The sequence below is a fragment of the Rhipicephalus microplus genome, unplaced genomic scaffold (assembly GCF_043290135.1).
Source record: "Rhipicephalus microplus isolate Deutch F79 unplaced genomic scaffold, USDA_Rmic scaffold_34, whole genome shotgun sequence".
Taxonomy (NCBI): domain Eukaryota; kingdom Metazoa; phylum Arthropoda; class Arachnida; order Ixodida; family Ixodidae; genus Rhipicephalus; species Rhipicephalus microplus.
This window is the reverse complement of record NW_027464607.1, coordinates 3,523,784-3,547,663: the sequence shown is the minus strand read 5'-3', so window position 1 is coordinate 3,547,663 and position 23,880 is coordinate 3,523,784. Positions and strand designations below refer to the sequence as shown.

The window sequence follows — 23,880 nt, the reverse complement described above, 5'->3', positions numbered from 1 at the left end:
CGCTGTCGAAGATTTGAGTAATTACCCAAACTTAAAATGACGGGCTTAAGACGACGCCGCAGAGTGCTGGACTTCGCTCTGAACTATGTAACGGTTCAACCATCACGCTCGTGGTTTGTGAAACCACTAACCTTTCTTTGCTGTAAATATGTGTAAATAGTGCCATAAACCTGTTTTGTTTTTTGTATTCCCTTCTCGTCAGCGTTTATTTCCTCCACCCGGTTACACCACGCTACCACAAGAGACCGGGTAGTCCCCCATTCGCAACAACTGGTGGCAGCGGTGGGATGCCATCAGCAGCTTCCTCCTACTTCCGACCCTTAACAGTACATGTAGGGAACCAGAGCAACCTTGTTAGCTTTGGTCCACCGTTGGCCATACAATTTCTATTCATTTTTTTAAGCGACGGCAGTATAGAAAGTAGCCAGAGTCACATAGAAATTTAGGTTGAGCCCACAAGGCTTGTGATTGCAGGACTTCATCAATTAATTTTATTAACAAAAATCTTAAATCAATGCACTTTACAAATTTCGAATGCACAGGAAAAGTACAGCCTCTAGGTTCACAATGCCAGTACAGACGACTTGACAAAAAGTACAACTCTAAGTTAAAATCTTATCAAGTGGACCCCTTCGGCATTTCCTGCATCAGTGTCATAGAATATAACTCTGCCATAAAAATGGGGAGTGTTTCTGCAACTACCAAGTCAAGATTGTTAGACTCATACTCAGTTACATAGTCATCAATATAAACACAGCTATAACACATGTTTGTTTTAAATGCTCATCAAGAGTTGCAAAAAACAGGTCACTTAAGCATGAAGCAATACCGGATCCTGGGCACATGTCATTTTTTGCTTCACTGTAGTTTCATTTCATGTTGCATATTCGAGCTCATACAAAACAAAAGCAGCTCCCAAAGTTGACCCCGGTAGCATTTTGAAACTTTACCGTTCCCATGTATTCAATGCGTTTGGCCATATGGGCCACTAAAGAGGTATGAGGAAGGCTTTTATAAAAGTCCTTTCAATCAATTGAAAATGCCGAAAGCTTGGCAATTTTTCTGTCTTTGAGGAATTTCAACAATTGATCCGATTTCATCATCAAAAAAATATTTTTAAAAGGCAACAACTACGATTGCAAGAAATAAGCATTTCTGCCAGGTTTCATTTTCAGATATCACGACTTGCAGGACACCTTGGTTTATGCGTTTAATTGCTGAATATTACTTCCTTTGCGCTCTTTAGTCATTCAAGAGAGGCTTTCTAGACAAACTCTTGCACAACTTGTGTGCATTGAATGAAAATTTTTCAGTGAAACATCATCGTGGGTATCTGTCACCTTATAGTATGCCACACCAGTTTGTTGACAAACGCGAAACTTGCCTTCTTGTCTGCTGGGAAAACGCTTGTCTTTCAAATACTTTTGACTGCCCTTCCTGCGAGGGGCATGCACACCTTCCAGCTTCAGGCTAAAGGACCTGACTCCATGAATGTTCTTCTTACATGAATGAGCTTCCAACTAGCAAACCAAGTCACCTGCCTTCATTGAAAATTAAAAATTTAACAAAACTAATGAACCATAATGCCAAGTTGTTCCGTGTTTCATGTGTGTTTATATTAATCCGGAAGCCCAATACACCGAGAGGTAACACAGTTTAACCATAATCACCTCTGCGATTTCCAAGATGGGATCGATGGAACCATGCGGGAACTGAGGAGAAGAACCGACGAGCTGCAAAAAAAATTAAACGAACAACATTCACAACAGCATAATTATGAATAAAGAAGTGCTTTGGTGAAATATAAGCCTATTAATTATCTAGTAATTATTGCATTAAATTATATATATATATATATATATATATATATATATATATACATACATATACATATATACATGCATACATACATACATACATACATACATACATGGAAACAAAAAAGCACGCCGTACGTACAAACACTTTTAATAACCACAAACATTTCGGCTGGTGGGCCAGCCTTTGTCAGTGTGACATGTAATGCAGTTTTCGTAGCTATTATATACATTTATAAAATGTTTTGGGGCATGGGGCATGCACAATGGCAATCGGTAGTGATGTGACATGATTATACAAAAAGGCTAAATACATTCAGTGTGAAAATCACGAATCGTAAAGTGACATGGGTACAGCATCCTCCTCTTATGGTTATAGCGACATCAGTATGAGTGATTAAATGTAAGATGATGATGATATATGGTGTTTTTTGGCGCAAGGGCCATTTGATGGCCAAAGAGCGCCAGTTCACGGGACAAGGAATGTGGACAATGATTGTGATTAGCGGCTGTATAAGGGCCATAAAATTCCTCGCAGTAAGGCGGGTAAAAACATACAAGTAATAAAATCATGACCATGCCGTGAAAGGTGTGTGTGGTGTGAATAGGTGACAAAAGTTGGTGATAATGAAAAACAATGGTGGACATGTATGGCATTAGCACAAGTACCTCACTCGTTCATATCCTTGCGTCTAAGGGCCGTGAGGCAAATGCTTTGCTGTGAGGCCACCGCAGCGAAAAACCTCTCTGGAGAGGTCGTGCTATGGAATGTCCGGGTATATGATATGAAAATTATGAATTTCTTTTAAAAACGCTCACAATGATTTATGACTAAAAAGCAGTTTTCTACCAACGAACATTGCAGGGTGTAAACGTATATGTTGTCGGTAGGGTAATGGAAAATGCTGTTTTCTTAGAGTTTCTAAGTGTTTGCACTGAATTAACATGTGAAGGACTGTTAATGCTTCACCACATCTGTCACACAATGGTGGATCGCCACCGGACAAAAGATATGTGTGTGTCGTGTATGTGTGTCCTATCCTGAGTCTCGTTAGTATTACCTCTGTATGATGCGATTTTGATACTGGCAGCCAATGACCAAGGTGTGGCTTGATAATGTGTAGTTTGTTTTGTGTGTGTGTATCCCACTTGCTCTGCCAGTAGTCCCTGAGGTTTCGTTTGAGAGACGGCTTAAGATCAAGGGCCAGGATTAATATGGGTGTAGGGGCAGTGCTTTTGTGGACGGATGCAGCGAGCTGATCCGCCCTCACGTTGCCTTGGATCTCACGGTGCCCTGGCACCCAGCACACTACAACATGTTGTTTTAGTGTGTAGAGTGTGCACAAAATAGAGTAAAGTGAGACAAGGACAGGGTTTTTTTGTTTTTTAAGACTGTGCAGAGCCGTTACTACACTGAGGGAGTCTGTATAAATTACTGCTTTTTGTATTTGTAATTGTTTGAGGTGTTTAGCTGCCACAAGTATCGCGTAAGCTCCCGCTGTAAAGATACTTGTGCCTGGATGTAGAGGGCCAGCATCCGAAAAGGATGGGCCGACAGCAGCATAGGACACAGAGGGGCTGGACTTGGAGGAATCTGTAAAGAACTCGGGACATGTGTATTTGTGTTGAAGTTCCAGAAAGTATGTTCCAATATGGGCAATAGGTGCATGTTTTGTAACTTCTAGGAAAGACACATCGCAGTCTATAGTTTGCCACTGCCACGGTGGCGGGTATGCTACAGGAGCCATTAAACTGTGTTCAAGTGACACTCCAGTTTCTTCAGCTAGACCCTTCAGGCGAACTGAGAAGGGCTGCCTCATCGAAGGCCTGTTTTGAAATAGAATGGAGCTCGACAGATCATTAATAGTAGGGTATGAGGGGTGCTTCTTGTCTGCTTTCACCTTAAGAAAATATACAAAGAACATGTAAGTTCTCTGTAGATGAAGCGACCATTCATTTGACTCAACGTAAAGGCTTTCTACAGGGCTGGTGCGAAAAGCACCCGTAGAAAGGCGCATGCCCAAATGGTGCACGGGGTCCAGCATCTTCAAAGCACTTTGAGTTGCAGAGTGATAAACAACGGCCCCACAATCTAAGGGGGTGCGAATGAGGCTTCGATACAGATTCATGAGGCATTGCCTATCACTACCCCATGTAGTACGTGACAACACTTTTATAACATTCATGGCTTTTAAATATTTTGTTTTTAAATACTTGATGTGCGGTACAAAGGTCAACTTGTTGTCCAAGATTAAGCCTAAGAATTTATGCTCGGCTTTGACAGACAGACGTTGTCCGTTCAGTCGAATGTCAGGTTCCGAGTGCATGCCTCTCTTTCGAGAGAACAAGACACACATGCTTTTTTGTGGGTTAAGTTGAAATCCGTTTTCATCTGCCCATTTGGAGACCTTGTTTAAACCCAGCTGAACCTGCTGCTCACACATTGCCAAGTTGCATGACTTGAAGCCAAGCTGATTGTTGATTGATATGTGGAGTTTAACGTCCCAAAACCACTATATGATTATGAGAGACGCCGTAGTGGAGGGCTCCGGAAATTTAGACCACCTGGGGTTCTTTAACGTGCACCCAAATCTGAGCACACAAGCCTACAACATTTCCGCCTCCATCGGAAATGCAGCCGCCGCAGCCGGGATTTGAACCCACGCCCTGCGGGTCAGCAGCCGAGTACCTTAGCCACTAGACCACCGCGGCGGGGCCAAGCTGATTGTCGTCGACATATGTACAATAGAACATATTGCGGGGGATGAACAAGTGCAAGGAATTCATTTTCATGAGAAAAAGTGTGCAGCTAAGTACACAACCTTGTGGCACGCCTGTTTCCTGGACAAATGTTTGGGAAAGAAACGTGCCCACTCGGACACGGAATGTCCGGTTTGACAGGTAATTTTCGATTATGTGAAACATTCTTTCGCGCACGCCAAGGTGGGACAGGTCTCTTAGAATTCCAAAATGCCATGTTGTATCGTAAGCCTTTTCAATACCGAGGAATACAGAGAGAAAATATTGTTTATGCACGAAGGCGTCCCTGATCTGTGCCTCGATACGAACAAGGTGGTCTGTGGTGGATCTACTTTCTCGAAACCTGCACTAAAATGGGTCAAGCAAATTGTTTGTTGCAAGGATATGTACGAGTCGGCAGTTTATCATTTTTTCGAAGACTTTGCACAAGCAGCTTGTAAGTGCAATAGGCCTATAACTCGAAGGTATAAAGAAGGGTCCTTGCCCTCTTTCAAAATGGGAATAATAGCCTCTTTCCAGGAGGTAAGGATAGTGCCAGAAAACCAGATAGCATTGTACAAACAAAGTAAGGTTTTTCGTGTTTCGATTGGTAGGTTTTTTAACATTTTATACACCACACGGTCAGAACCTGGGGCAGAAGTACTGCAGGAGTTTAGAGATGTTCGCAGCTCAGCTAGACTGAAAGCTTGGTTATATGCCTCGTATCTAGTGCATTCGTGTTCGAGTTTCTGCTTTTTTATTCTTGTTCTGTATTTTTGGAAAGTGTCAGTATAGTGGGATGAGCTGGACACCTGTTCGAAGTGTGCACCGAGGAAGTTTGCCTGATCTTCCAAGGTATCACCCTGAGTGTTTACGAGTGAAAGTGTGTGTACTTGTTTTCCTGCTATCCTACCGACCATGTTCCCGACTTTAGCCTCCTGTGTGTATGAATTGATCCCTGACAAAAACTTCTGCCAGCTTTCTCTTCTGGCCTGCCGACGCGTTCTCTTGCCTTGAGACTTTATTTTCTTGAAGGTGTTGAGATTTTCAGCTGTCGGTGAGTTCCGAAGCAATCTCCATGCTCTGTTTTGCTGTTTGCACGCGTTTCGGCATTCACATTTCCACCATGGCACACGCAGTTTTCCAGGGTGTCCATTTGTTTGTGGGATGCATTTTGTTGCTGCATCAATCAAAAACGCTGTGAAGTAGTTGACAGCAACATCAATGCTCAAAGTACATATGCCACTCCAACCTAGACGAGCGATGGTATACGACTGTTCCCAGTCGGCTCTGTGTATGAGCCATTTGGGAACACGTGATCGACACTCATTTGCTGTAGTTGTGCTCAAAATTACGGGAAGTGGTCACTTCCGTACAGATTACTGATGACTTTTCATTGGAGTAGAGGCACAAGAGATGGTGATACTATGCTTAGGTCTATGGAGGAGTAGGTGTTATTAGCGGGATTATAATAGGTTGGTTCTTTTCGATTTAGGAGACACGCGCTCGACGAGAAAAGAAACTGTTCGATCAGTCAACCGCGTCATACCGAGAGTCACCCCATAGCCTGCTATGCGCATTAAAGTCTCCAAAGAGAACATAAGGCTCCGGAAGTTCATCAATTAGAGAGTGTAAATCGCGTTTTTGCAGCTGATAGCTAGGAGGAATGTAAATAGTGCAGATTGTGATCAGTTTATCAAAAAGAACTGCTCGAACAGCCACTGCCTCAAGGGATGTTTGGAGTTGTAAGTGTGTGCATGCAATTCCTTGATTCACTATGATGACAACACCTCCGGATGATGTCATGGCATCAACACGGTCCTTTCGAAAAATAACGTAATTACAAAGAAAATTTGTGTGTTTTGAATTAAGGTGTGTTTCTTGTACACACAGCACTTTTGGTGAGTGTTCGTGTAAGAGTTCTTGGATGTCGACAGGGTTTCTGAAAAGGCCCCTGACGTTCCATTGTATAATTTGAGTGTTCATAGTGAATGTAAAATAGTGCTGTGTGTACGAAAAGCGAGTGGCTGTTTAGACAGGGAGTTTGAGTTCACTTAACAGGGCCATCACCAGGCCCTGTTATTTGCTTTTTTGTTTTCTTGGCGCGCTCCAAGGAGCCACGCCGCTCTTTCGGCACCAAGGGTACCGAGTATCCATTGCCTCCTCGGAGGCACTGAATGCCCGCACGTGCGAGCTGTTAGTTCGAATTTTGGGCCTCACCTGGTGAGGGGAGGCCTTGAGACCTGAGGACTCTGGAGTCTCCGGTCTCTGTTTGGGAGTAGGCGGTGTAGCCTGGGCTACAGCCGCCTTGGGGGCAGGTGCCACAACCGCCGGCTCGGTATGCGCGGGCCGAAGGAGTGGCGAGGGCTGGTGCGGCGGTGCCCCCTGATGCGCCGCATCAGCGTATGTGGGTCCATAGAATGGAGCAACTCTTCGCCGTGCTTCCTTAAATGATATGTTCTTCTTCACCTTTAATGTAATTATTTTTTTTTCTTTTTTCCAGTATGTGCAGGAGCGTGAATATGCAGCATGGTTTCCTTCGCAGTTTACACAGTGTGGCGGTTGTTTGCAGTTCTGAGACACGTGGCCTAGGACTCCACATTGTGCACAAGTCTGGCGACCACGACAGGTTTTAGAGCCATGGCCATACCTCTGGCATTGGAAGCAACGACGAGGGTTAGTATATACGGCCTGACAGATGTCTTCGTGTACCCTGTTTGAATGGAATCTGGTAGTTTACTGGATGCAAACGTGAGTATTAAGTGTTTCGTTGGTATTTCCTTATTATCTCTCCTGATGATAATTCTTTGGACGTTATTGACATTTTGGCTCTTCCACCCTTTCAAAAGTTCAGTTTTGGTCAGGTCAAATAAGTCTGCGTCAGATACCACTCCGCGAGCGATGTTCATAGATCTGTGTGGTGTTATGGTGATCGGTACGTCACCAAACGTTGAGAGGCTGTCTAGCTTTACAAATTGTGCTTTGTCCCGAATTTCGAGAAGAAGGTCTCCGCTAGCCATTTTGGTTACTTTGTATCCAGCCCCGAGAGTTTCAGTAAGACACCTGGCAACTACGAAAGGAGATACGGTCCTGGCTTGCTTTCCGGTTTTTTCCCAGTGAATGACGTAGAAGTGGGGAAAAGTTTCTATTGGCTGGTTGAAGAAATTTATGTCATCGGTGCGTACCCGCTTTAGGCCGGTACGATCAGACAGTAGACGGAATGCTCCATGCATGCCGGTCTTATTTTTGTTCAGCAGCGTTGGCGGCCACCCACCACGGAGCCCAACAAGGGGACGCTGCAAGTTTGCAGGTGCTGAAAGCTTGCAGACGTCAGTCATACAACACTGCCATAACGCAATGCGCCTAGACCAAGGTAGGCTATTTGCACAGAATTAACCCTTGCCGCCAGGAAAATTGGAAGTAAACAGAAGAGACAAGTAGACAGGGCAGAGTAAAAGAGAGAGATAAAGACAAAGTTGTAGGGAGAGAGAGAAAGGAAAAGGCGACTGCCGATTTCCCCTGGGTGGGTCAGCCCAGGGGTGCCGTCTTCGTGAAGCCGGGGCGAAAGGGGTGTGTTGCCTCTGCCGGGGGGCCTTAAAGGTCCAATCACCCAGCGTCGGCTCAACCCCCAGGATCCCCTTTTCCCCGGACACGTCAAAGCCACGCACGGCTAGGCATGGGAGGGAGTCACAACTCCCCTGTTAGCTCGGGTTTGTGGTGTCGCTACACACCAAACGCCTGCTTAAGCAGACGCCCCTGCGGGGGTGATTAAATGTAAATGGTGCATGATGTGAAAATGCATTGTGACAACCATGCGTACAGATTGAAGCATATGAAGAAACGAATACATACTAAAGATGACCAGGTCAACTGAGTTTTTTGAAACAGAGAACAAGAATGATTGCACCAAAAATAAACAAATAAAAAATAAAAATAAGTAAATACCAGAAACAAAATAAAAATCTCGGAAGGACATGAAACAAGTTAAGTAGTGGAAGGTAGACTAGTTGTGCTCGTTTATTCTAGACCTTAGGGTGCCGAACTTGTAGATCGGAAACTAATTGCCGATTTCCCGCTCATGATGTGAGCGGAAACTGGATTCCAATACCTTTGCTTTAATTTTGTCGAAAGAATGACAAGGTATTGTTAAATGTTTTGATAGAGGAAGATTTGTAAGAGCTTTGACATGAGACTTACGATTATTAAATCGCACTTTAAACGGTATTTCAGAATGAACAACATATTGTAGGTTACAAATATTGCATTCAAGCATGTATACCATGTTATAACTGTCACAATTTAGATTACCCCTCATTCTTGACTGAAATTTAAATCAAGTCAAGTTTATTACATATTTCACATTCGGTTACATGGTTGGAATAGTACAGGAGGAGGTCCCAAAGTTTCATAGAAACTGATGGGGTGGACCTCCTATGGTGACATGAATGGGGTAATTATAAAAAAAGTACAGCAAAAGGTGCAAATTTGTGAGCAATGCCTAATTAGCTTAATTCACAGTAACAATACAAGTATTACTAACATGATGGTAATACTACTAATAAAATTAGACATCAAAATTATCAACAGCAGGGGATAAAACTAAAACAAAGCAAAATTGAAGAACTGTACATGACAATTCAACTAGTTTTTTATCAGTTGCGTAAGTTGTAGAAAAGCAAATGCTAATATAAAACTAACACTGAACTGTTGAAAGCTACCAACAGTTAAATACACAAATCAGATTATTCCATTATTTCCTGCAGAAAATGTTTTTTGCTACATGAGGTGAAAATATGATTGTTGTGCGATGATTTTAATTCGAAGGGCAATGAATTCCAAATCGCTATGCTTGAAAACAAGGTTGTGAACTTGCCGTAGTTCATTCTTATGGCTGGTAAAAGAAGATTATTGCTCTGGGAAAACCGGGTAATAATGCTGTTAGTTAAATGATCATGATCAATGCATGCAATGACAATATCATGCATGACAATCTGTGGTGAAATATTTCTCTTATTGATAGTATGTTAAGCTTTGGAAACAGTGAGCTACAGAAGGAATAAAATGGTCTAAGTCATTAGTCTAACCGCTTGATTCTGCAGTCGCTGCAGTCGTTCAAAGTGCGTGATATAAGTGTTGGCCCAAGATGATACACAATAAGAAATATGACTGTGAATGTAGGAAAAATACAAGGAACGTATGACCTGAGGTGGAAAATACATACGTGTCTTGATGATAACATTAATTCCAAATGCAATCTTTTTAATGAGTGAAGCGGCATGTTTATGAAATTTTATGTTTATGAAATCGTACTTCAGAAGAAATGTTTATGACGTTAATACCGATGTGAAGAGAAGGTGGTATATCAAGTGAAATTCACGGAGAATGAAACACCATAAAGACGGTTTGGGTTGCATTGATCTGCAGCTGATTTCTCTGGCACCATAAAGTTATGTAATGTAAATCTGTGTTGAGGTCAGTCCGGAGCATATAAACTGATTTAGATAATGTAAAGATGGTTGTATCGTCAGCATAGAGCATGCACTTGGTCCGTGTAAAAATGGTAGGCAGGTCATAAATAAACATAAAAAATGATAGTGCGCCTAAAATTAATCCCTGTGGCACAAGTACGTTAATGAACATGAGTGATGAAAGATGACCGTTGTCATCTTTCATCACTCATGTGTGTGCTATTTGAGACCGATTAGTGAGCTAGCTTTTAATAAAGCTTTGAGGAGGGCCAGACATGCCAAAAGATTCCAGTTTTTCAAGTAGTATGCGATAATTTATTGTGTTAAAAGCCTTTGTCAAATCAATAAAAACAGTTCGAACGAGTAGTCCTCTGTCAATAGCCTAGTCTGCATTGGGTCAAGGGTCGCCCCGGTTCTCAGTGACATTTTTCTTGCCAAGATTGACACGATTCTCAATGAAAAACTTGTAGATTTGGTACAAACGGCCTTCCGATATGTGGACGACTATTTAATTTTTCTGCAGCCTTCTGTAAGGAATAAGAAAAACCCGGCTGAACTTGTATTGAGTGCTTTTAAAACACATGGGGGTGGGCTAGACTTCACTTGCGAAGTTCTCCAACAGGGATCGTTGACGTTCTTAGATATTAATATCACATTGTTTTCAAACCACGCATGCTGGGAATACCAACTGCGAAGTGTTAAACCCTTGTTAAACTATGCTTCCTGCCACACAAAACTGGTCAAGAGAGCTATCGCTTCGTCGGCTGTAAGTGCTGGCTTATCTAAGTCATACCTACAGAAGATGACTGATAGTGTAACAATGCAGATTAACAGACTTCTGTCGGCGGGATTTCCAAAATCTGTAATTTCTTCAGTGTACGAAACGTTGCTGCAGGAAATCAAACAAAAACAAAAAAAGCAGGAGAAAAAAAAGAGAAAAAAAGAGTTGCTGTCATTCCATACTTCTACATTATTGCCACGTTCCATTTCCCAAGTTTTTGTTATCGTCCCAAAACACCACACGATTCTCAACGCAAACCGCGCCTGCAGTTTTCGAGAAGGTTCCGGACTGTAGTAGATCATTTCGATAAGATCACGCCCACTGTGCGAACGGTACAGATTGTTCTGGAACCTACGCCACCGCCAGCGATAACGCTAGAACATTCGACAGCAAGAGTATAAATGCCGACCCGCTTCGCCGCTTGTCAGTTGTTGATCGAAGGCCGACGCTCCGTTCGCTGCTATCAGTCCGAGACTGCTATCTGTGCAAGACTACTGCTGTAATTGGACTTTCCGTTTACCGGGCACAGGTTCGCCCAAATAAACAGTTAAATCCCAACACGAAGTCTCCTGTCTTCGGCCACGTCACGACCCCGTGACATCTGGTAGAGGTGCTGCTTCCTTCATGTACCGGACGCCCCCGTCAAGCCGTGACCTTCGCATACAACACGGCGGTGCAGGAGACGACGCAGATATCTCCATACAAATTGGTCTACGAAAGGAGCCCGGCAACGACGCTCAATGCCATGTTACCCAACGTCACCGAAGAAGAAAACCTCGATGTGAGCGAGTACCTTCAACGCGCCGAAGAAGCCCGACAACTTGCGCGTCTCCGTATCAAGAATCAACAGACGACCGACAGCCACCGTTACAACCTTCGACGACGCTTCGTGGAATACCAGCCCGGTGAACGTGTTTGGGTGTGGACGCTGATACGCCGACGTGGACTAAGTGAAAAGCTTCTGCGACGGTACTTCGGACCGTACAGGGTGGTTCGACGTCTCGGCCCACTTGATTACGAGGTTGTCCCCGACGGCATCACGAACTCTCAACGACGCCGATCGCACCCTGAAGTCGTACATGTCGCGCGCCTCAAGCCGTTTCATGCGCGTTAACAAACTGAAACAGTGTTTTTTTGTATTATCGTTGTATCGTAATTTATTCATTGTACTTTCTTGCATTATTATTGTACCTTAATCTTTAGTTAAAGCATCGGGACGATGCCTTTTTTCAGAGGGGGGCAATGCCACGTTCCATTTCCCAAGTTTTTGTTATCGTCCGAAAACACCACACAATTCTCAGCGCCAACCGCGCCTGCAGTTTTCGAGAAGGTTCCGGACTGTAGTAGATCATTTCGATAAGATCACGCCCACTGTGCGAACGGTACAGATTGTTCTGGAACCTACGCCACCGCCAGCGATAACGCTAGAACATTCGACAGCAAGAGTATAAATGCCGACGCGCTTCGCCGCTTGTCAGTTGTTGATCGAAGGCCGACGCTCCGTTCGCCGCTATCAGTCCGAAACTGCTATCTGTGCAAGACTACTGCTGTAATTGGACTTTCCGTTTAGCGAGCACAGGTTCGCCCAAATAAACAGTTAAATCCCAACACGAAGTCTCCTGTCTTCGGCCACGTCACGACCCCGTAAATATATATCTCGTGGTTTGAAAAAGGTAGGTTCGAGATATGGTGTGGATATAGTTTTATCAGCCCCGTGCAAAGTAGGCCAGATTTGTAGAATGACGGATGAGCGCCTCAGAGGAATCACCACAAAAAGTTGTACATGCGCCATAAAACACATAAATAAATTTATAGATTGCGCAGTTGGTGTTGTCTACATGCTTCCTTTAACGTGCGGTCGTTGTTATATAGGCCAAACTGGGCGGTGCAATAATAAAAGGTTGGGAGAGCATATGAACGGTTTATGCAAAGGAATAAGTTCAAACCTTGTTTTGCACTGTAAAAGCTGCGAGTGCCAGCCTCGATTTCCGGGCGTGAGTGTGCTGGTACGCCATGTGGACAAATTAACCAGTGAAATAGCTGAGGCGTGTCATATTAGAAAACATGGTGACAGATGCGTGAGCCAGCCTTCAGTGGCCTTGCATGACAAAGAGATTGCGCTTTTAGAAAGGGGTTAGCCATTTTATCATTGTGCCTTCTTTTTATCGGACACTTCCCCAGAACTATGTCACGTTTGCTGTTAAAAGGATGCCTGTTGTATATATTTACATGTGTGTTGCAAAAAATAAAATCAGTTGGTAGTCAGTGCTCGTGTTGTCTTCTTCACTTTCCTTGCCTTGCCTTTCGTTTCAAGTTTCTTCCAGCCCCTTTGTGCTTGCGCTGCAACCCTTATTACCATAGAATTCAACCAAGTAGCCCAAGTAGCTGTTCTTCTTCAATCCAGTTTCCACTCAGATCACGAGCGGGAAATCCGCGAATCGTTTCTGATCTACAAGTTCGGCACCTTAAAGTCTAGAATAAATGAGCACATTTAGTCTACCTTCCACTACTTAGCGTGTTTCATGTCCTTCCGAGATTTTTATTTCTTTTTCAGGTATTTTACTTGTTATTTTTATTTTTTAATTTTTGGCACAACCGTTCTTGTTTTCTGTTTCAAAAAACTGCGTTGACTTGGTCATTTTTAGTATGTATTCGTTTGTTCATATGCTTCAATCTGCACGCATGGTTATCACAATGCATTTTCACATCATGGGCCATTTACATTTAGTCACTCATACTGATGTCGCTATGACGATAAGAGGTGGATGCTGTACCCATGTCACTTTACACATTGCGATTTTCAAACTAAATGTATTTAGCCTTTTTGTATAAACATGTCATATCACTAAGATTGCCATTGTGCATGCCCCTAAACATTTTAGAAATGTATATAATGGCTATGAAAACTGCATTACATGTCACACTAACGAAGGCTGGCCCACCAGCTGAAACGTTTTGTAATTATTAAAAGTGTTTGGACGTACTTCGTGCTTTCTCGTTTTCGTTTTTACTACTAAGCCAGTGCGCTTCTCCCCTACTACCTATATTAGGCTTGTGTGAATATTCGAATGCTTCGAGTATTCGAAAAAATAGTAGAATATTCGAATTCACTTTGATTCAAATTTAAATTCTTTAAAACTTCGAAGTATTCGCAATTAACGAATAGGTGTCTATTAATCCGCATGCAACCGCTTGTAAAGGTGGTTCACTGCAGCGTAGGAATGCTAAGCCTGCAGTGTAGCAATGCTAAGCGGTGAAAGCATCAATCTAGGGGAAGTTCTCTGTGCCGCGAAGTATCCCTTCAAATTTAAAGGGGCCCTGCAATACTCATTGAGCATGGTCGGTAGTCGATGATACCGAGAACAGGCGAGGCAAATATTATGAGGCAGCACGCCGGCACAATAAATTCACAATAAATTCTTAAAGTGAGCTAAAAATTGTTCACTTCCCTCAGCAAATGACACTACAAGCTACACTCGAACATGTGTATGTTCGAGATGATTTGATATTGATTCTCTCCTATAACCGCGCTGTCTTTAAAAACGATAGTCTTTCTTGGGGACCTTCGATGCCAAACCTTTGGTCTGTCTTTCTTTCTGTCTACATTGGTGTGTTTGTCCGCTCTAACAATACCCCAAACTGCACCAAAAGATATCTTCAATGGCCAACCCCATCCGCAGTGCCCACCAATATGCTCAAGTTTTAGCATTCAAACTTGAGTGATTGTCAATTAAAAAGCAAATATTCTGCATATCTGAGGCACCATAACAATACGTCAATATTTTGTATGTCTTTATACTAGAAAAGGCACACACAAGTAATTCTAAGGACCGTAGCGTTTATTACGCTGCGCTGACAGTGCAACGCGATGCCAAAAAAAGGCAAGTGTTTCCAGTGCTTAGTTAAGACAACACTGTGGTGGCACATGCCCGTCGCTTCACGTTCTAGACCTTATCGCCTCCGAGACACGCGTGCATATTTCTCCATGGGCACGCACTCCTTCCTTTGTTTTCGAAGATAACTGCCACATGGCACTCGCGTCTAACGTGCCTCGATGCACTCATTTGCCTTCGCTGCACGAATCAAGACTCTCTAACGCAGCACTTCCAGAATACAATTCACCAATTTTCTCGCGCAGAACATTATATAAACGTTTTGTTCACTCTCTCCACACAGAAGACTATTGTCTTTCGACGACATTTGCAGTGAAACATGCAGATACGGGGCCAATTTTTTACAATGAATCCATGCCAACAAGCTCAAATGTCTACCCTTTCAAAGTACTCTGAAACTTTCCGCTTATCCAAGGAGGCATGGCCGGGGGCTGACGATTGGCTAAAAGTCGGCAGGCAATCGGTGGCCAGTATAGCCGGCGACACAAACGAAAAAATTGCTCGGTCTGGGGGCACTGACCAGGTCAACAGTAGGTCGGCGAGCATGTTTGACCTGATGTCGTAGGTTTATCATCTGCCTACGTCAGTTTTTCAGGTCGGCAGAAGGTCGGCTAGCGTGCTTGGCCCAACATCGTTGGTTTACCATCTGGCAACGCCACTTGGTCAGGTTGGCAGTCCGTCGGCCAGTGTGCTTGGCCTGACGTCGTCGGTTTACCTTTCACACACCCCTTGGACTTTAGTCGAAATTTTTAGGTTGGTGACATATCCAAGTAAGTACAGACGATCAAGCCTGCCAATTTGCCCGTCATGTAAGAAGAAACGCACATCTCTGCTGTGATTTCTTTTTTTTTCTTAAATATGCGCAGTGCCATTACTTTCATTCTGGTGTAAAGTTCAGTCCATGTTTGTACACATGAAGTCAGTCTAATGTACAATATGCTAGCTAAAAATTTATTCTTACGCATAGACTTTAAGGAAGTGTACCAAAATAAGGTAGTAAAATTGTTCCACAAACATAAATTGGATTTTTTTACCTTTCTTAAATACGCAAATCAGACCTATAAAGATATCCATCTGAGGAATAGTAGTGGCGGCTGCAATCACTTGGATGGCTGGTTTGACAGGTGACAGCAGCTAGCATATGGACAGTGCAGTGCTAAGTTTGGTGAGTATTTGTTCCCTAATTCTTCGTAAAAGGAATGTTAAGATGACACAGAAAGCACAATGTCGCGTCCTGCGAACAGCGTTTTTTTTTTTTTTTCATTTTATTTATCTTAAAGGCTTGATGGCATTACATAGGAGGGGGGGGGGGGCAAAATAGGTTTTTACAGAACATTTCACATAAAAACAAAAAATAGCGGTGTTCAATAATTAGTGCATAAAGACATGCATGTGCAGTTCATCAAGAATATACAAGAGAACAAAAAAAAATGAACTGCTAAACAACATACGTACAAGTTATTCATAAATACGGAAAAAATCAATAAAAGAAAAAAAAAAGTTTACAAAGAGCACTCGCGGAACAAAGATCATACACAATTTACATACAAATGTGGACAAGGCAGGCAGAAAGTAGAAGTATTTACAAAAAAGCAATACAGTGATTCGGACATATATGTACCGATACGTTAGATGATTTCTGTTATGGACTGGAATACCCTTTGACGAAGTTAAAATGTCTCAGAATTTGTAAGAGTGTGGTTGATCTTCTCAATGAATTGTGTGGCAATAAGAATTATTTAAGCATTTCTGAATATTTGTAAGCTTTTATTTCTTCAGCGATAGATGTTGGCAATTGATTCCACTCTTGGATAGCCAAATGAAAATAGGAAAATGAAGTAGATCAGTACGGGCAAATGGTTGACGAACTTCAAAGGAATGATCCAAGCGTAAAAAGGTTGCATTTGGCGTCGTTATGAATGAGGTAGCAAATGGTGAAGGGTTGTGATATAACTTATGGAAAAAAATTAAACAAGACACCTTTCGTCTGCATTGTAGTGTTGCAAGGCCAAGGCTCTTTTTGATTTTAGATGCACTTAAATGGTGAGAATAATCGGAGGCGATAGACCTGGCACCTTTGTTTTGTAATAATTCTAGCTTCTTAATGAGGTATGATTGGTAAGGGCTCAAAATAATTGAACAGTACTCAAGTTGAGATCGAACTAATGAGTTGTAGGCAAGAAGTTTCGTGTCTTTATTAGCTTGGGGGAGTGGCTTCGAAGGAAACCAAGAGTTTGGATTGATTTATGCAATACCCAGTCAATATGTGTGTTCCAGGTCAAATTCGAACTTAAATAAACACCCAAGTGTTTAAGTGACTCAACTGCATAGATGGTCTCCTTATTCATTGTGTAAGCGTGCAATACTAATTGATTGCTAGTAGTAAACTGCATAAGTTTTGTTTTCTTAATGTTAATACTCATCTGCCAGCCCTGACACCACTCACCCAATTTCCACAAGTGAGTATTTAGTTCTTCACAATTGTTCTGGCCAGAAACAACGCGATAAATAACGCAATCATCAGTAAATAGACGAAGTCCAGAGTTTACACCCATGTGAATATCGTTAATGAAAATTAAGAACAAGGTTGGTCCCAGAACTGAACCCTGGGGTACACCGGACATGACAGATCTGAAGTTGGAAACAATACTCTCAATCAAGACCGCTTGACGCCTATCGTGCAAATACTCTTAAACCTAATCAATCACCTGTGTATCTATTTGACAAGTCTTCATTTTATGTATCCAACGTATGTGACCTACCCTGTCAAAGGCTTTTTCAAAGTCAATGAAGACTGCATCAGTTTGTGTTAGTTCATGCAAATTGGTATCAATTTCGGTAGTAAGTTCGAAAAGTTGTGTCTCGCAAGAGCGCCCCCGTTGAAAACCATGTTGGCTAGAAAATAGAAGAGTATTTTCAGCCACATATTTCATTATCTGAGAGGACAGAATATGTTCAAATAATTTGCAAATGATAGATGTTAATGATATAGAGCAATAATTTACCAATTCATTCTTATCACCCTTTTTATATATCGGCACTACATGAGCAAGTTTCCAGTCATCAGAAATTTAGGTAGTTTCTAATGATTGTTGGAAAATTACTGCAAGTGTAAGAGCTGAGTAAACCTTACTGAGTTTCAGTGATTTTGTGCCAATACCATCGTGACCCGGACTTGAATAAGATGGTCAATTTTCGATAGCTTTTTCAACTCTATTAAATGTCATAATTATGTGAGACATTGAAGAAGTGTCACAATCTGGTGCAGCAATATTGCTCATCCATTCAGTGTTAAGGGGTTTTTCTTTCACAAAAACACTACAAAAGTATAAATTGAAAGCATGCGACAAATCACATGCACTCAAGGGAGAACCATCTGGTAAACATTGATGGGGCAATTCTTTCGAAGGCTCAGAAGATATCACTTTTCAAAATTTCTTTGGTTTGTCTCTTAGCAAGTTGGGCATGTCCGTGTCAAAAAACTTATCTTTTGCATCTTTGATCTTTTGATTACAGGTGTTCGCCATGTTAAAGTATTTAGTCTAATCGTCGTCTCCTTTGGTGCGATTAGCTTTAGCGTACAAGCCCTTTCGCTTATTCAGAGAACGCTTCACATCTCTAGTGAACCATTGTTTGTCTTTAGTTTGAATGATAAGCCTTTTTGGAACTTGCATTTCCTGCAGCCTTTTCACATGATTCCGAAATGACCTCCAGTTTTCGTGAACAGATCGATCAGCATATGTTAACAAAAACTGTGTGAAGAATTTTTTCATTTCGTTTTCTACCTTATCTAGGTCGACTTCAGAAAAGTCGTGAATCTCTTTAGTACGGGACTTTTGTTTTTTCATTGTTGTTTTAACCACACAGTGAATGACTCTGTGGACACTGATCTGTTCCAGGACAGTAGCAGTAACTTTATCGGCATGTGTTGTAATCAACAAGTCAAGGATCGAATCCCCACGTGTAGGCAAATGTATCAGTTGCGCTATTTGAAAAAATGATAACATGTCAATGAAATCTTGGCATTCGCGAGTTTTATGAATATTACTTGATTGGGAAGATAGCCAATTTATACTGGGGTAAGTAAAATCACCAGCCATTAGAATATGCGCACCAAACTTGCTTACAATGTAAGCAATGACATCGGTGAGTTGTTTAACAAAGCTGTCGTGACAATTAGGGGGTCTATAACAAGTACCCATGACAAGCGTTACATGGTTCAAATAGCATACGACCCATGTGGTTTCTAGAGGGCTGTCAATGAGAATAGGCTGTGATGAAATAAGTTTTTTTACAGCGATAAGCACGCCACCTCCCTTTGCGCAGACTCTGTCTTTGCGCGACACGGAAAACCTGTTAGATATATGCAGTTTACTGGTTTCAATGTCAAGGTTTAGCCACGTTTCTGTAACGATAACAACATCAGCTGAGCATGTGTGAATAACATCGTCGAGCTGGTCCTGCTTGTGCGGAAATTAGCATAGATTATTGAGCAGTTTTGCACCTGAGTTGCTTGAGAGCGATCAGTTTGTCAGCGTGATCTTTTTTTCTGAAGGTATCGTGCATACCTTGTCAGATGAATCACATCGGTAGCGTCTGCCTGCAAGTGTATCGAAGTTAAGCTTCATTTTCTCGTTTTGGCCGCGGTTCGCGCGCGTAGTCACGAAGTCTTTTTTTGGGCTAACTGAATGCACGGTGAGAAGTCCTCTTCAATCCAGACTGATCTGGATTTTAAATTTTTAAGTCTGAAGGCATTGCCAAGGACTTGGGTTTTTGTTTTGTAACTAAGAAACTTAACAATGAGGGGACAGTTATGTCCTTCTCGACGGGGGCCAATGCAATGGGTTCGCTCAATGTCAGTGATTTGAAGGCCCAAATGGTCCTTGCAACAATCAACAACCAGCGATTCCGATACTTCGTACGTTTCATTTTCGTTTTCCGGTATCCCCTTGAATATCAAGTTCTTAAGGTGCATCCTATTATTCATGTCGTCGACAAGCTGAACCGAATTCGCTTGAGTACGATTGTTATTTGAAAAAGCTGAAAGGTCATTCTTTATAAAATTAATGGATTCAGTGAGGTCAGGTATGGAAGTTGTGTTGCTACTCAACTCACCAAGCAGTTTCCACTTTAGTAAGCCTTTTCTTGATGTCGATGATACCCGCGTGAATGTCTTTAACTCTGCCCGATATTTCCTTCTGAAACTTTTCCCGTGCCAAGTTTACCACCTTCACGGCATCAAGAATCTGGTCCACCTTGTCAAGCCTCGGATTCGTTTCAACGTCACCAGCACACACAAGAAGCTGAGCAAGACAAAACAGTGCAATAAGTTTGCCCGCGAGGGCAGCACTTCAAGAGCAAGGCAGCAACATTGTGAAATCATAGACGCACCTTGCCTTCATAAAGCACCTTTCGGCTAAAGGAGCCTATGCGACATCGGTACTGAGCTATATTGATACCCATTTGGTCCCAATGTCATGGCAAGAAAAAAACAGATCTGGGAGATTTGCAGCAAGAAATGACACTCAAAGCTAAAGTGTGAAAAGCTACTGTCTTTCCACTCACCTACGAAGCACGCAGATTTTGTTTGAGAGCATGCACAGGCCACAAAATCCTGTTGTGTGCAGGTCCTTTTTGTAGCTGGACTGACGTTGGAAGCTAGTGCTCCCTCTTGTGGCCAATGTCGGACTAATGAGGCACTCCAGCGCTGCCAGGTGACGGGATCCACGTCCAGTGAACCGCCTTGTGACAGATCAGCGAAGAGTCGCAGATATCGCAATTCACAACAGCTGTGAATGAACCATCTTGCGAAGGCCCAAACACGGAGTGCGCCAGTGCGTCAGGCAGATCACAGATACCTATGAAGAACGCAGATTTTGTTTGAGAGCATGCACAGACCGCAAAATCCCATTGTGTGCAATCAGCAGGTTTTTTTTGTAGCTGGACTGATGTCGGAAGCTGGTGCTCTCTCTAGTGGCCAATGCCGGACGTGATGAAGCACTCCGACGCTGCCAGGTGACGCGATCTACGTCGAGTGAACTGCCTTGCGACAGATCAGCAAATCGTAGATATCGCAATTCACAACAGCTGTGAATGAACCGTCTTGCGAAGGCCCAAACATGAAAAGTGCCGGTGCATGAGGCAGATCACAGACACCTACGAAGAATGCAGATTTTGTTTTAGAGCATGCACAGGCCGCAAAATCCACCATCTATGACCACCAAAGAAACTGGCCGAGGCATTCCTGCCTGCCTTTATACAGACTCGCACCAGTGCTTCGCTGGGGGTCGCCGCACAAGCTATTTGAATGGGCCAAAACTATTGCTGCTCGACGCACCAAAGGACGACGACCTCAGAAAAAATGGGAACGGCACCTCCACAGGAAAGCTAAGGCTTTCAGCATTTCTTCGGCAGTATGCGAGCACCACTTTGAACCACACTTCGTTCTGCGTGACTATGTTCCTGTCATGAATGACGGAATCTGTACTTCATTGCCGTTTATGACGGGAGCAGATATGCAGATTGACGTGAGCAGAAGGGCGCAGGTGCAAGTTTCGCAAAATCCAGTCCCTCAGTTTCATTTTACATCACACAAAGTTTGGGTGCTATTGATTTACCAGCACATTCACTACCTCTAATGTGCAAATAATGAGTAATTTGAGTAAATAATGAGTAATGAGAATGTTTAAGATTGGTGTGTGCAGATAGCAGTGCTGATAATATGGAAATCTACATTATTGCGTGACGAAAATCCGCAGCAAATGTAGGCTGGCACGCCATAGTAGTATGAAAAGTTACAGTGGCGCCATATCGTGGCATCCATGCATGTGAAAACGGGATGCATGTGCGAAGCTGTTTGTGCCACTACATTTCTTTTTGTTCACTATAGTTTTCAGAAGGAACTGGCAGCAGTGCCCCTGGCGACGCAGTACAGGGACAGGGCAGTGAGCACACTGCCTCCATCTTGTACACTGTACCCCCAGAGGTAGGCCAGAGGAAAGCCGAGCGACGGGATGGTGCATAGATTGACGACACTGGACAGAGCTGTGGCGAGGCTGGCAGGAGACTGCTCTCTCTAATGTTTATTACGGTATTTAAAATAGAAAGAAAACATGACATGGGTCGCACGACCTATGTGGCAATGCCAGGTAGGCTCGGAAGACAAGCATGATCTCCCAGTGGCTTGGAAGAAAGAAAGCTAAGGAGAAGCCCTCGCTATGCAAGCTAGAAAACAAAGTGTGGCAGAAGTCATGTGCTCTTTTGCAGGGTAGTTCTGGCAATGGGTGGGCACGCTGGCATCTCGTGTCGTATGCATCACCACTCGTATGACTGCATTGTTAATAACCGGCTAGAGTTCTGAAAGCACATTATTACGAAGCAGTTGCACTTCAAAGATGATGCAATGTATTAGAAGCCTACAGTGAGCGTTAGCCTTCACGTCTGCGAGTTTGGTTCATATCGATTCAGGTCAAAAGCGGTTGTTTCCGAAGGTAGCAACCACTTCTCCAAAAATAGTTGGCGCCGCGGCTTCGTTGTTTTTCTTCGTCACTGTACTGCCTCAGCGAAGGCAGCTTAGAATTCCTAGACGAGAACGGCAGCGTCTATTGCTCTTCGTGCAAGAGGCGGCAGTCAGCCGTTCTCATGTACGATGGTAACAAATATCGGAACGCAGTACATGGCCCAATGTTCTCATTAGAGCCTGCAGAGTCAAGAATCAGATGTGCCTGACACACTGAGGTTGTTTGTCATTTCCTGCTTACGCTCTACGTGCGGCAACCTCATCTTTGGCCAAGTCTTTTTCAATATGGTCGCAGTCAACCGACCTGCACTGCTGCGAACGATACTCGTGCACGCATATTCTGAAACACATGACAAAGAATGATTCAAAGGTGCTACATCTATCTAAATAGCAACACAAATTGAATAACATTCACTGTTGCATTATGTTTCATATCCTGAACTTACTGTATGTGCAGAAAAAACAGCCTGTCGTGGCGATTATCTGGCCGATTCACGCGGTCGCTCTCTTGCGTTCAGCGGATTAAACACGACGTGCAAAGGTGCAAGTCTATTGTAGATTCGCAATATGAATCGTAATAAGGCTGCGAATGGCACACGGGCGCTATACAAGTGAGTATCGCAGCACGTTTGCTTACAATCAGCACAAAAGTTTAGCTTTTCAAGCTCATCGATCAGATGGCGACGGTTGTGCCACTTGGCGCATTCGAAACCGGCTCACGTGGCTCTTCTCTCTCTCACTGGTGCCCGTTGCGCATGCGTCAGCCACTGTAGCGTGCCACTATTGTAAGGAGGAATCCTCTACTTTTCCCTACTTCCAGCTTCACAAAAACTTACTTAACCACTTTTCCTTAGTATATTCCTTCCTCCATGCCTAGTGGAAACTTAGGGAATAATGAACAAGAGTCGTCATTCAACAGTGGTCCTACGACAGGTGACATTGTCGTTACTCAACGAAAAATACGGCCAGAGGACCCACATTTACACCGATGGATCGGTCTCGGCTGACAGCTCCACAGGTGCCGTTGTCATCCCCGCGTACCAGGTCACTATAAAGCTCAAACTGTCGCATAGGACAACATCCACAGCAGCGGAGCTTGCCGCCTTACGTGCTGCTATACTTTATATCGCGGAAGCCCGACCTCAAAAATGTGTGGGCTGTGTTCTGCGACTCCAAGGCATCCCTTCAGAGCTTGCAATCAGCTTTACGACAAAGGGAGCATTAACAACTAGTGAATGAAATAAGAGAAGTGATTCAGGAAGTTTTATCGAAAGGACATGACGTGGTGTTCCAGTGGTTACCGGGACATTGTGGTATTGTCGGTAATGACCTTGCTGATAATGCTGCCCGATCCGCCCACGCGGACGCCCAGACAACCCCAATTCCATTGTCGAGAACCGTCGCTGCAAGGGGCCTTCACTCGTTCGCTAACACCATGTCGGAAAATTGGCTGAGCGACCCCAGTGTCAGGAACCGCCGCCTACACAAATTGGACCCATCGAGAAAGCTTCAAGTTCTATCGGACCTCTCTCGCCAGGATGCAACTTTACTGTGCCGCCTGTGGTTAGGAGTAGCTTTTACAAAGGCGTACTCCTTTCGCATAGGAATGGCGGATAGCTCCCGATGTGAATCGTGTGACACTGACGAAAAAATATAACATCTA

At 43.3% G+C, this 23,880-nt stretch overlaps 1 protein-coding gene across 9 annotated transcripts in view; it reads right to left on the bottom strand.

Annotated features, from left to right (window-relative positions):
• Sply (Sphingosine-1-phosphate lyase) overlaps window positions 1-23,880 on the bottom strand; it is a 707,429-nt gene that overhangs the window by 223,100 nt on the left and 460,449 nt on the right. For 8 of the 9 annotated variants that reach the window (XM_075884541.1, XM_075884540.1, XM_075884542.1 and 5 more), the window contains one exon: window positions 1,671-1,733. The exons of the other annotated variant lie outside the window; for it this stretch is intronic. In XM_075884541.1, the coding sequence (XP_075740656.1) occupies window positions 1,671-1,733 (63 nt within the window). The remainder of the gene's footprint in view (window positions 1-1,670; window positions 1,734-23,880) is intronic. 9 annotated transcript variants of the gene reach the window in all.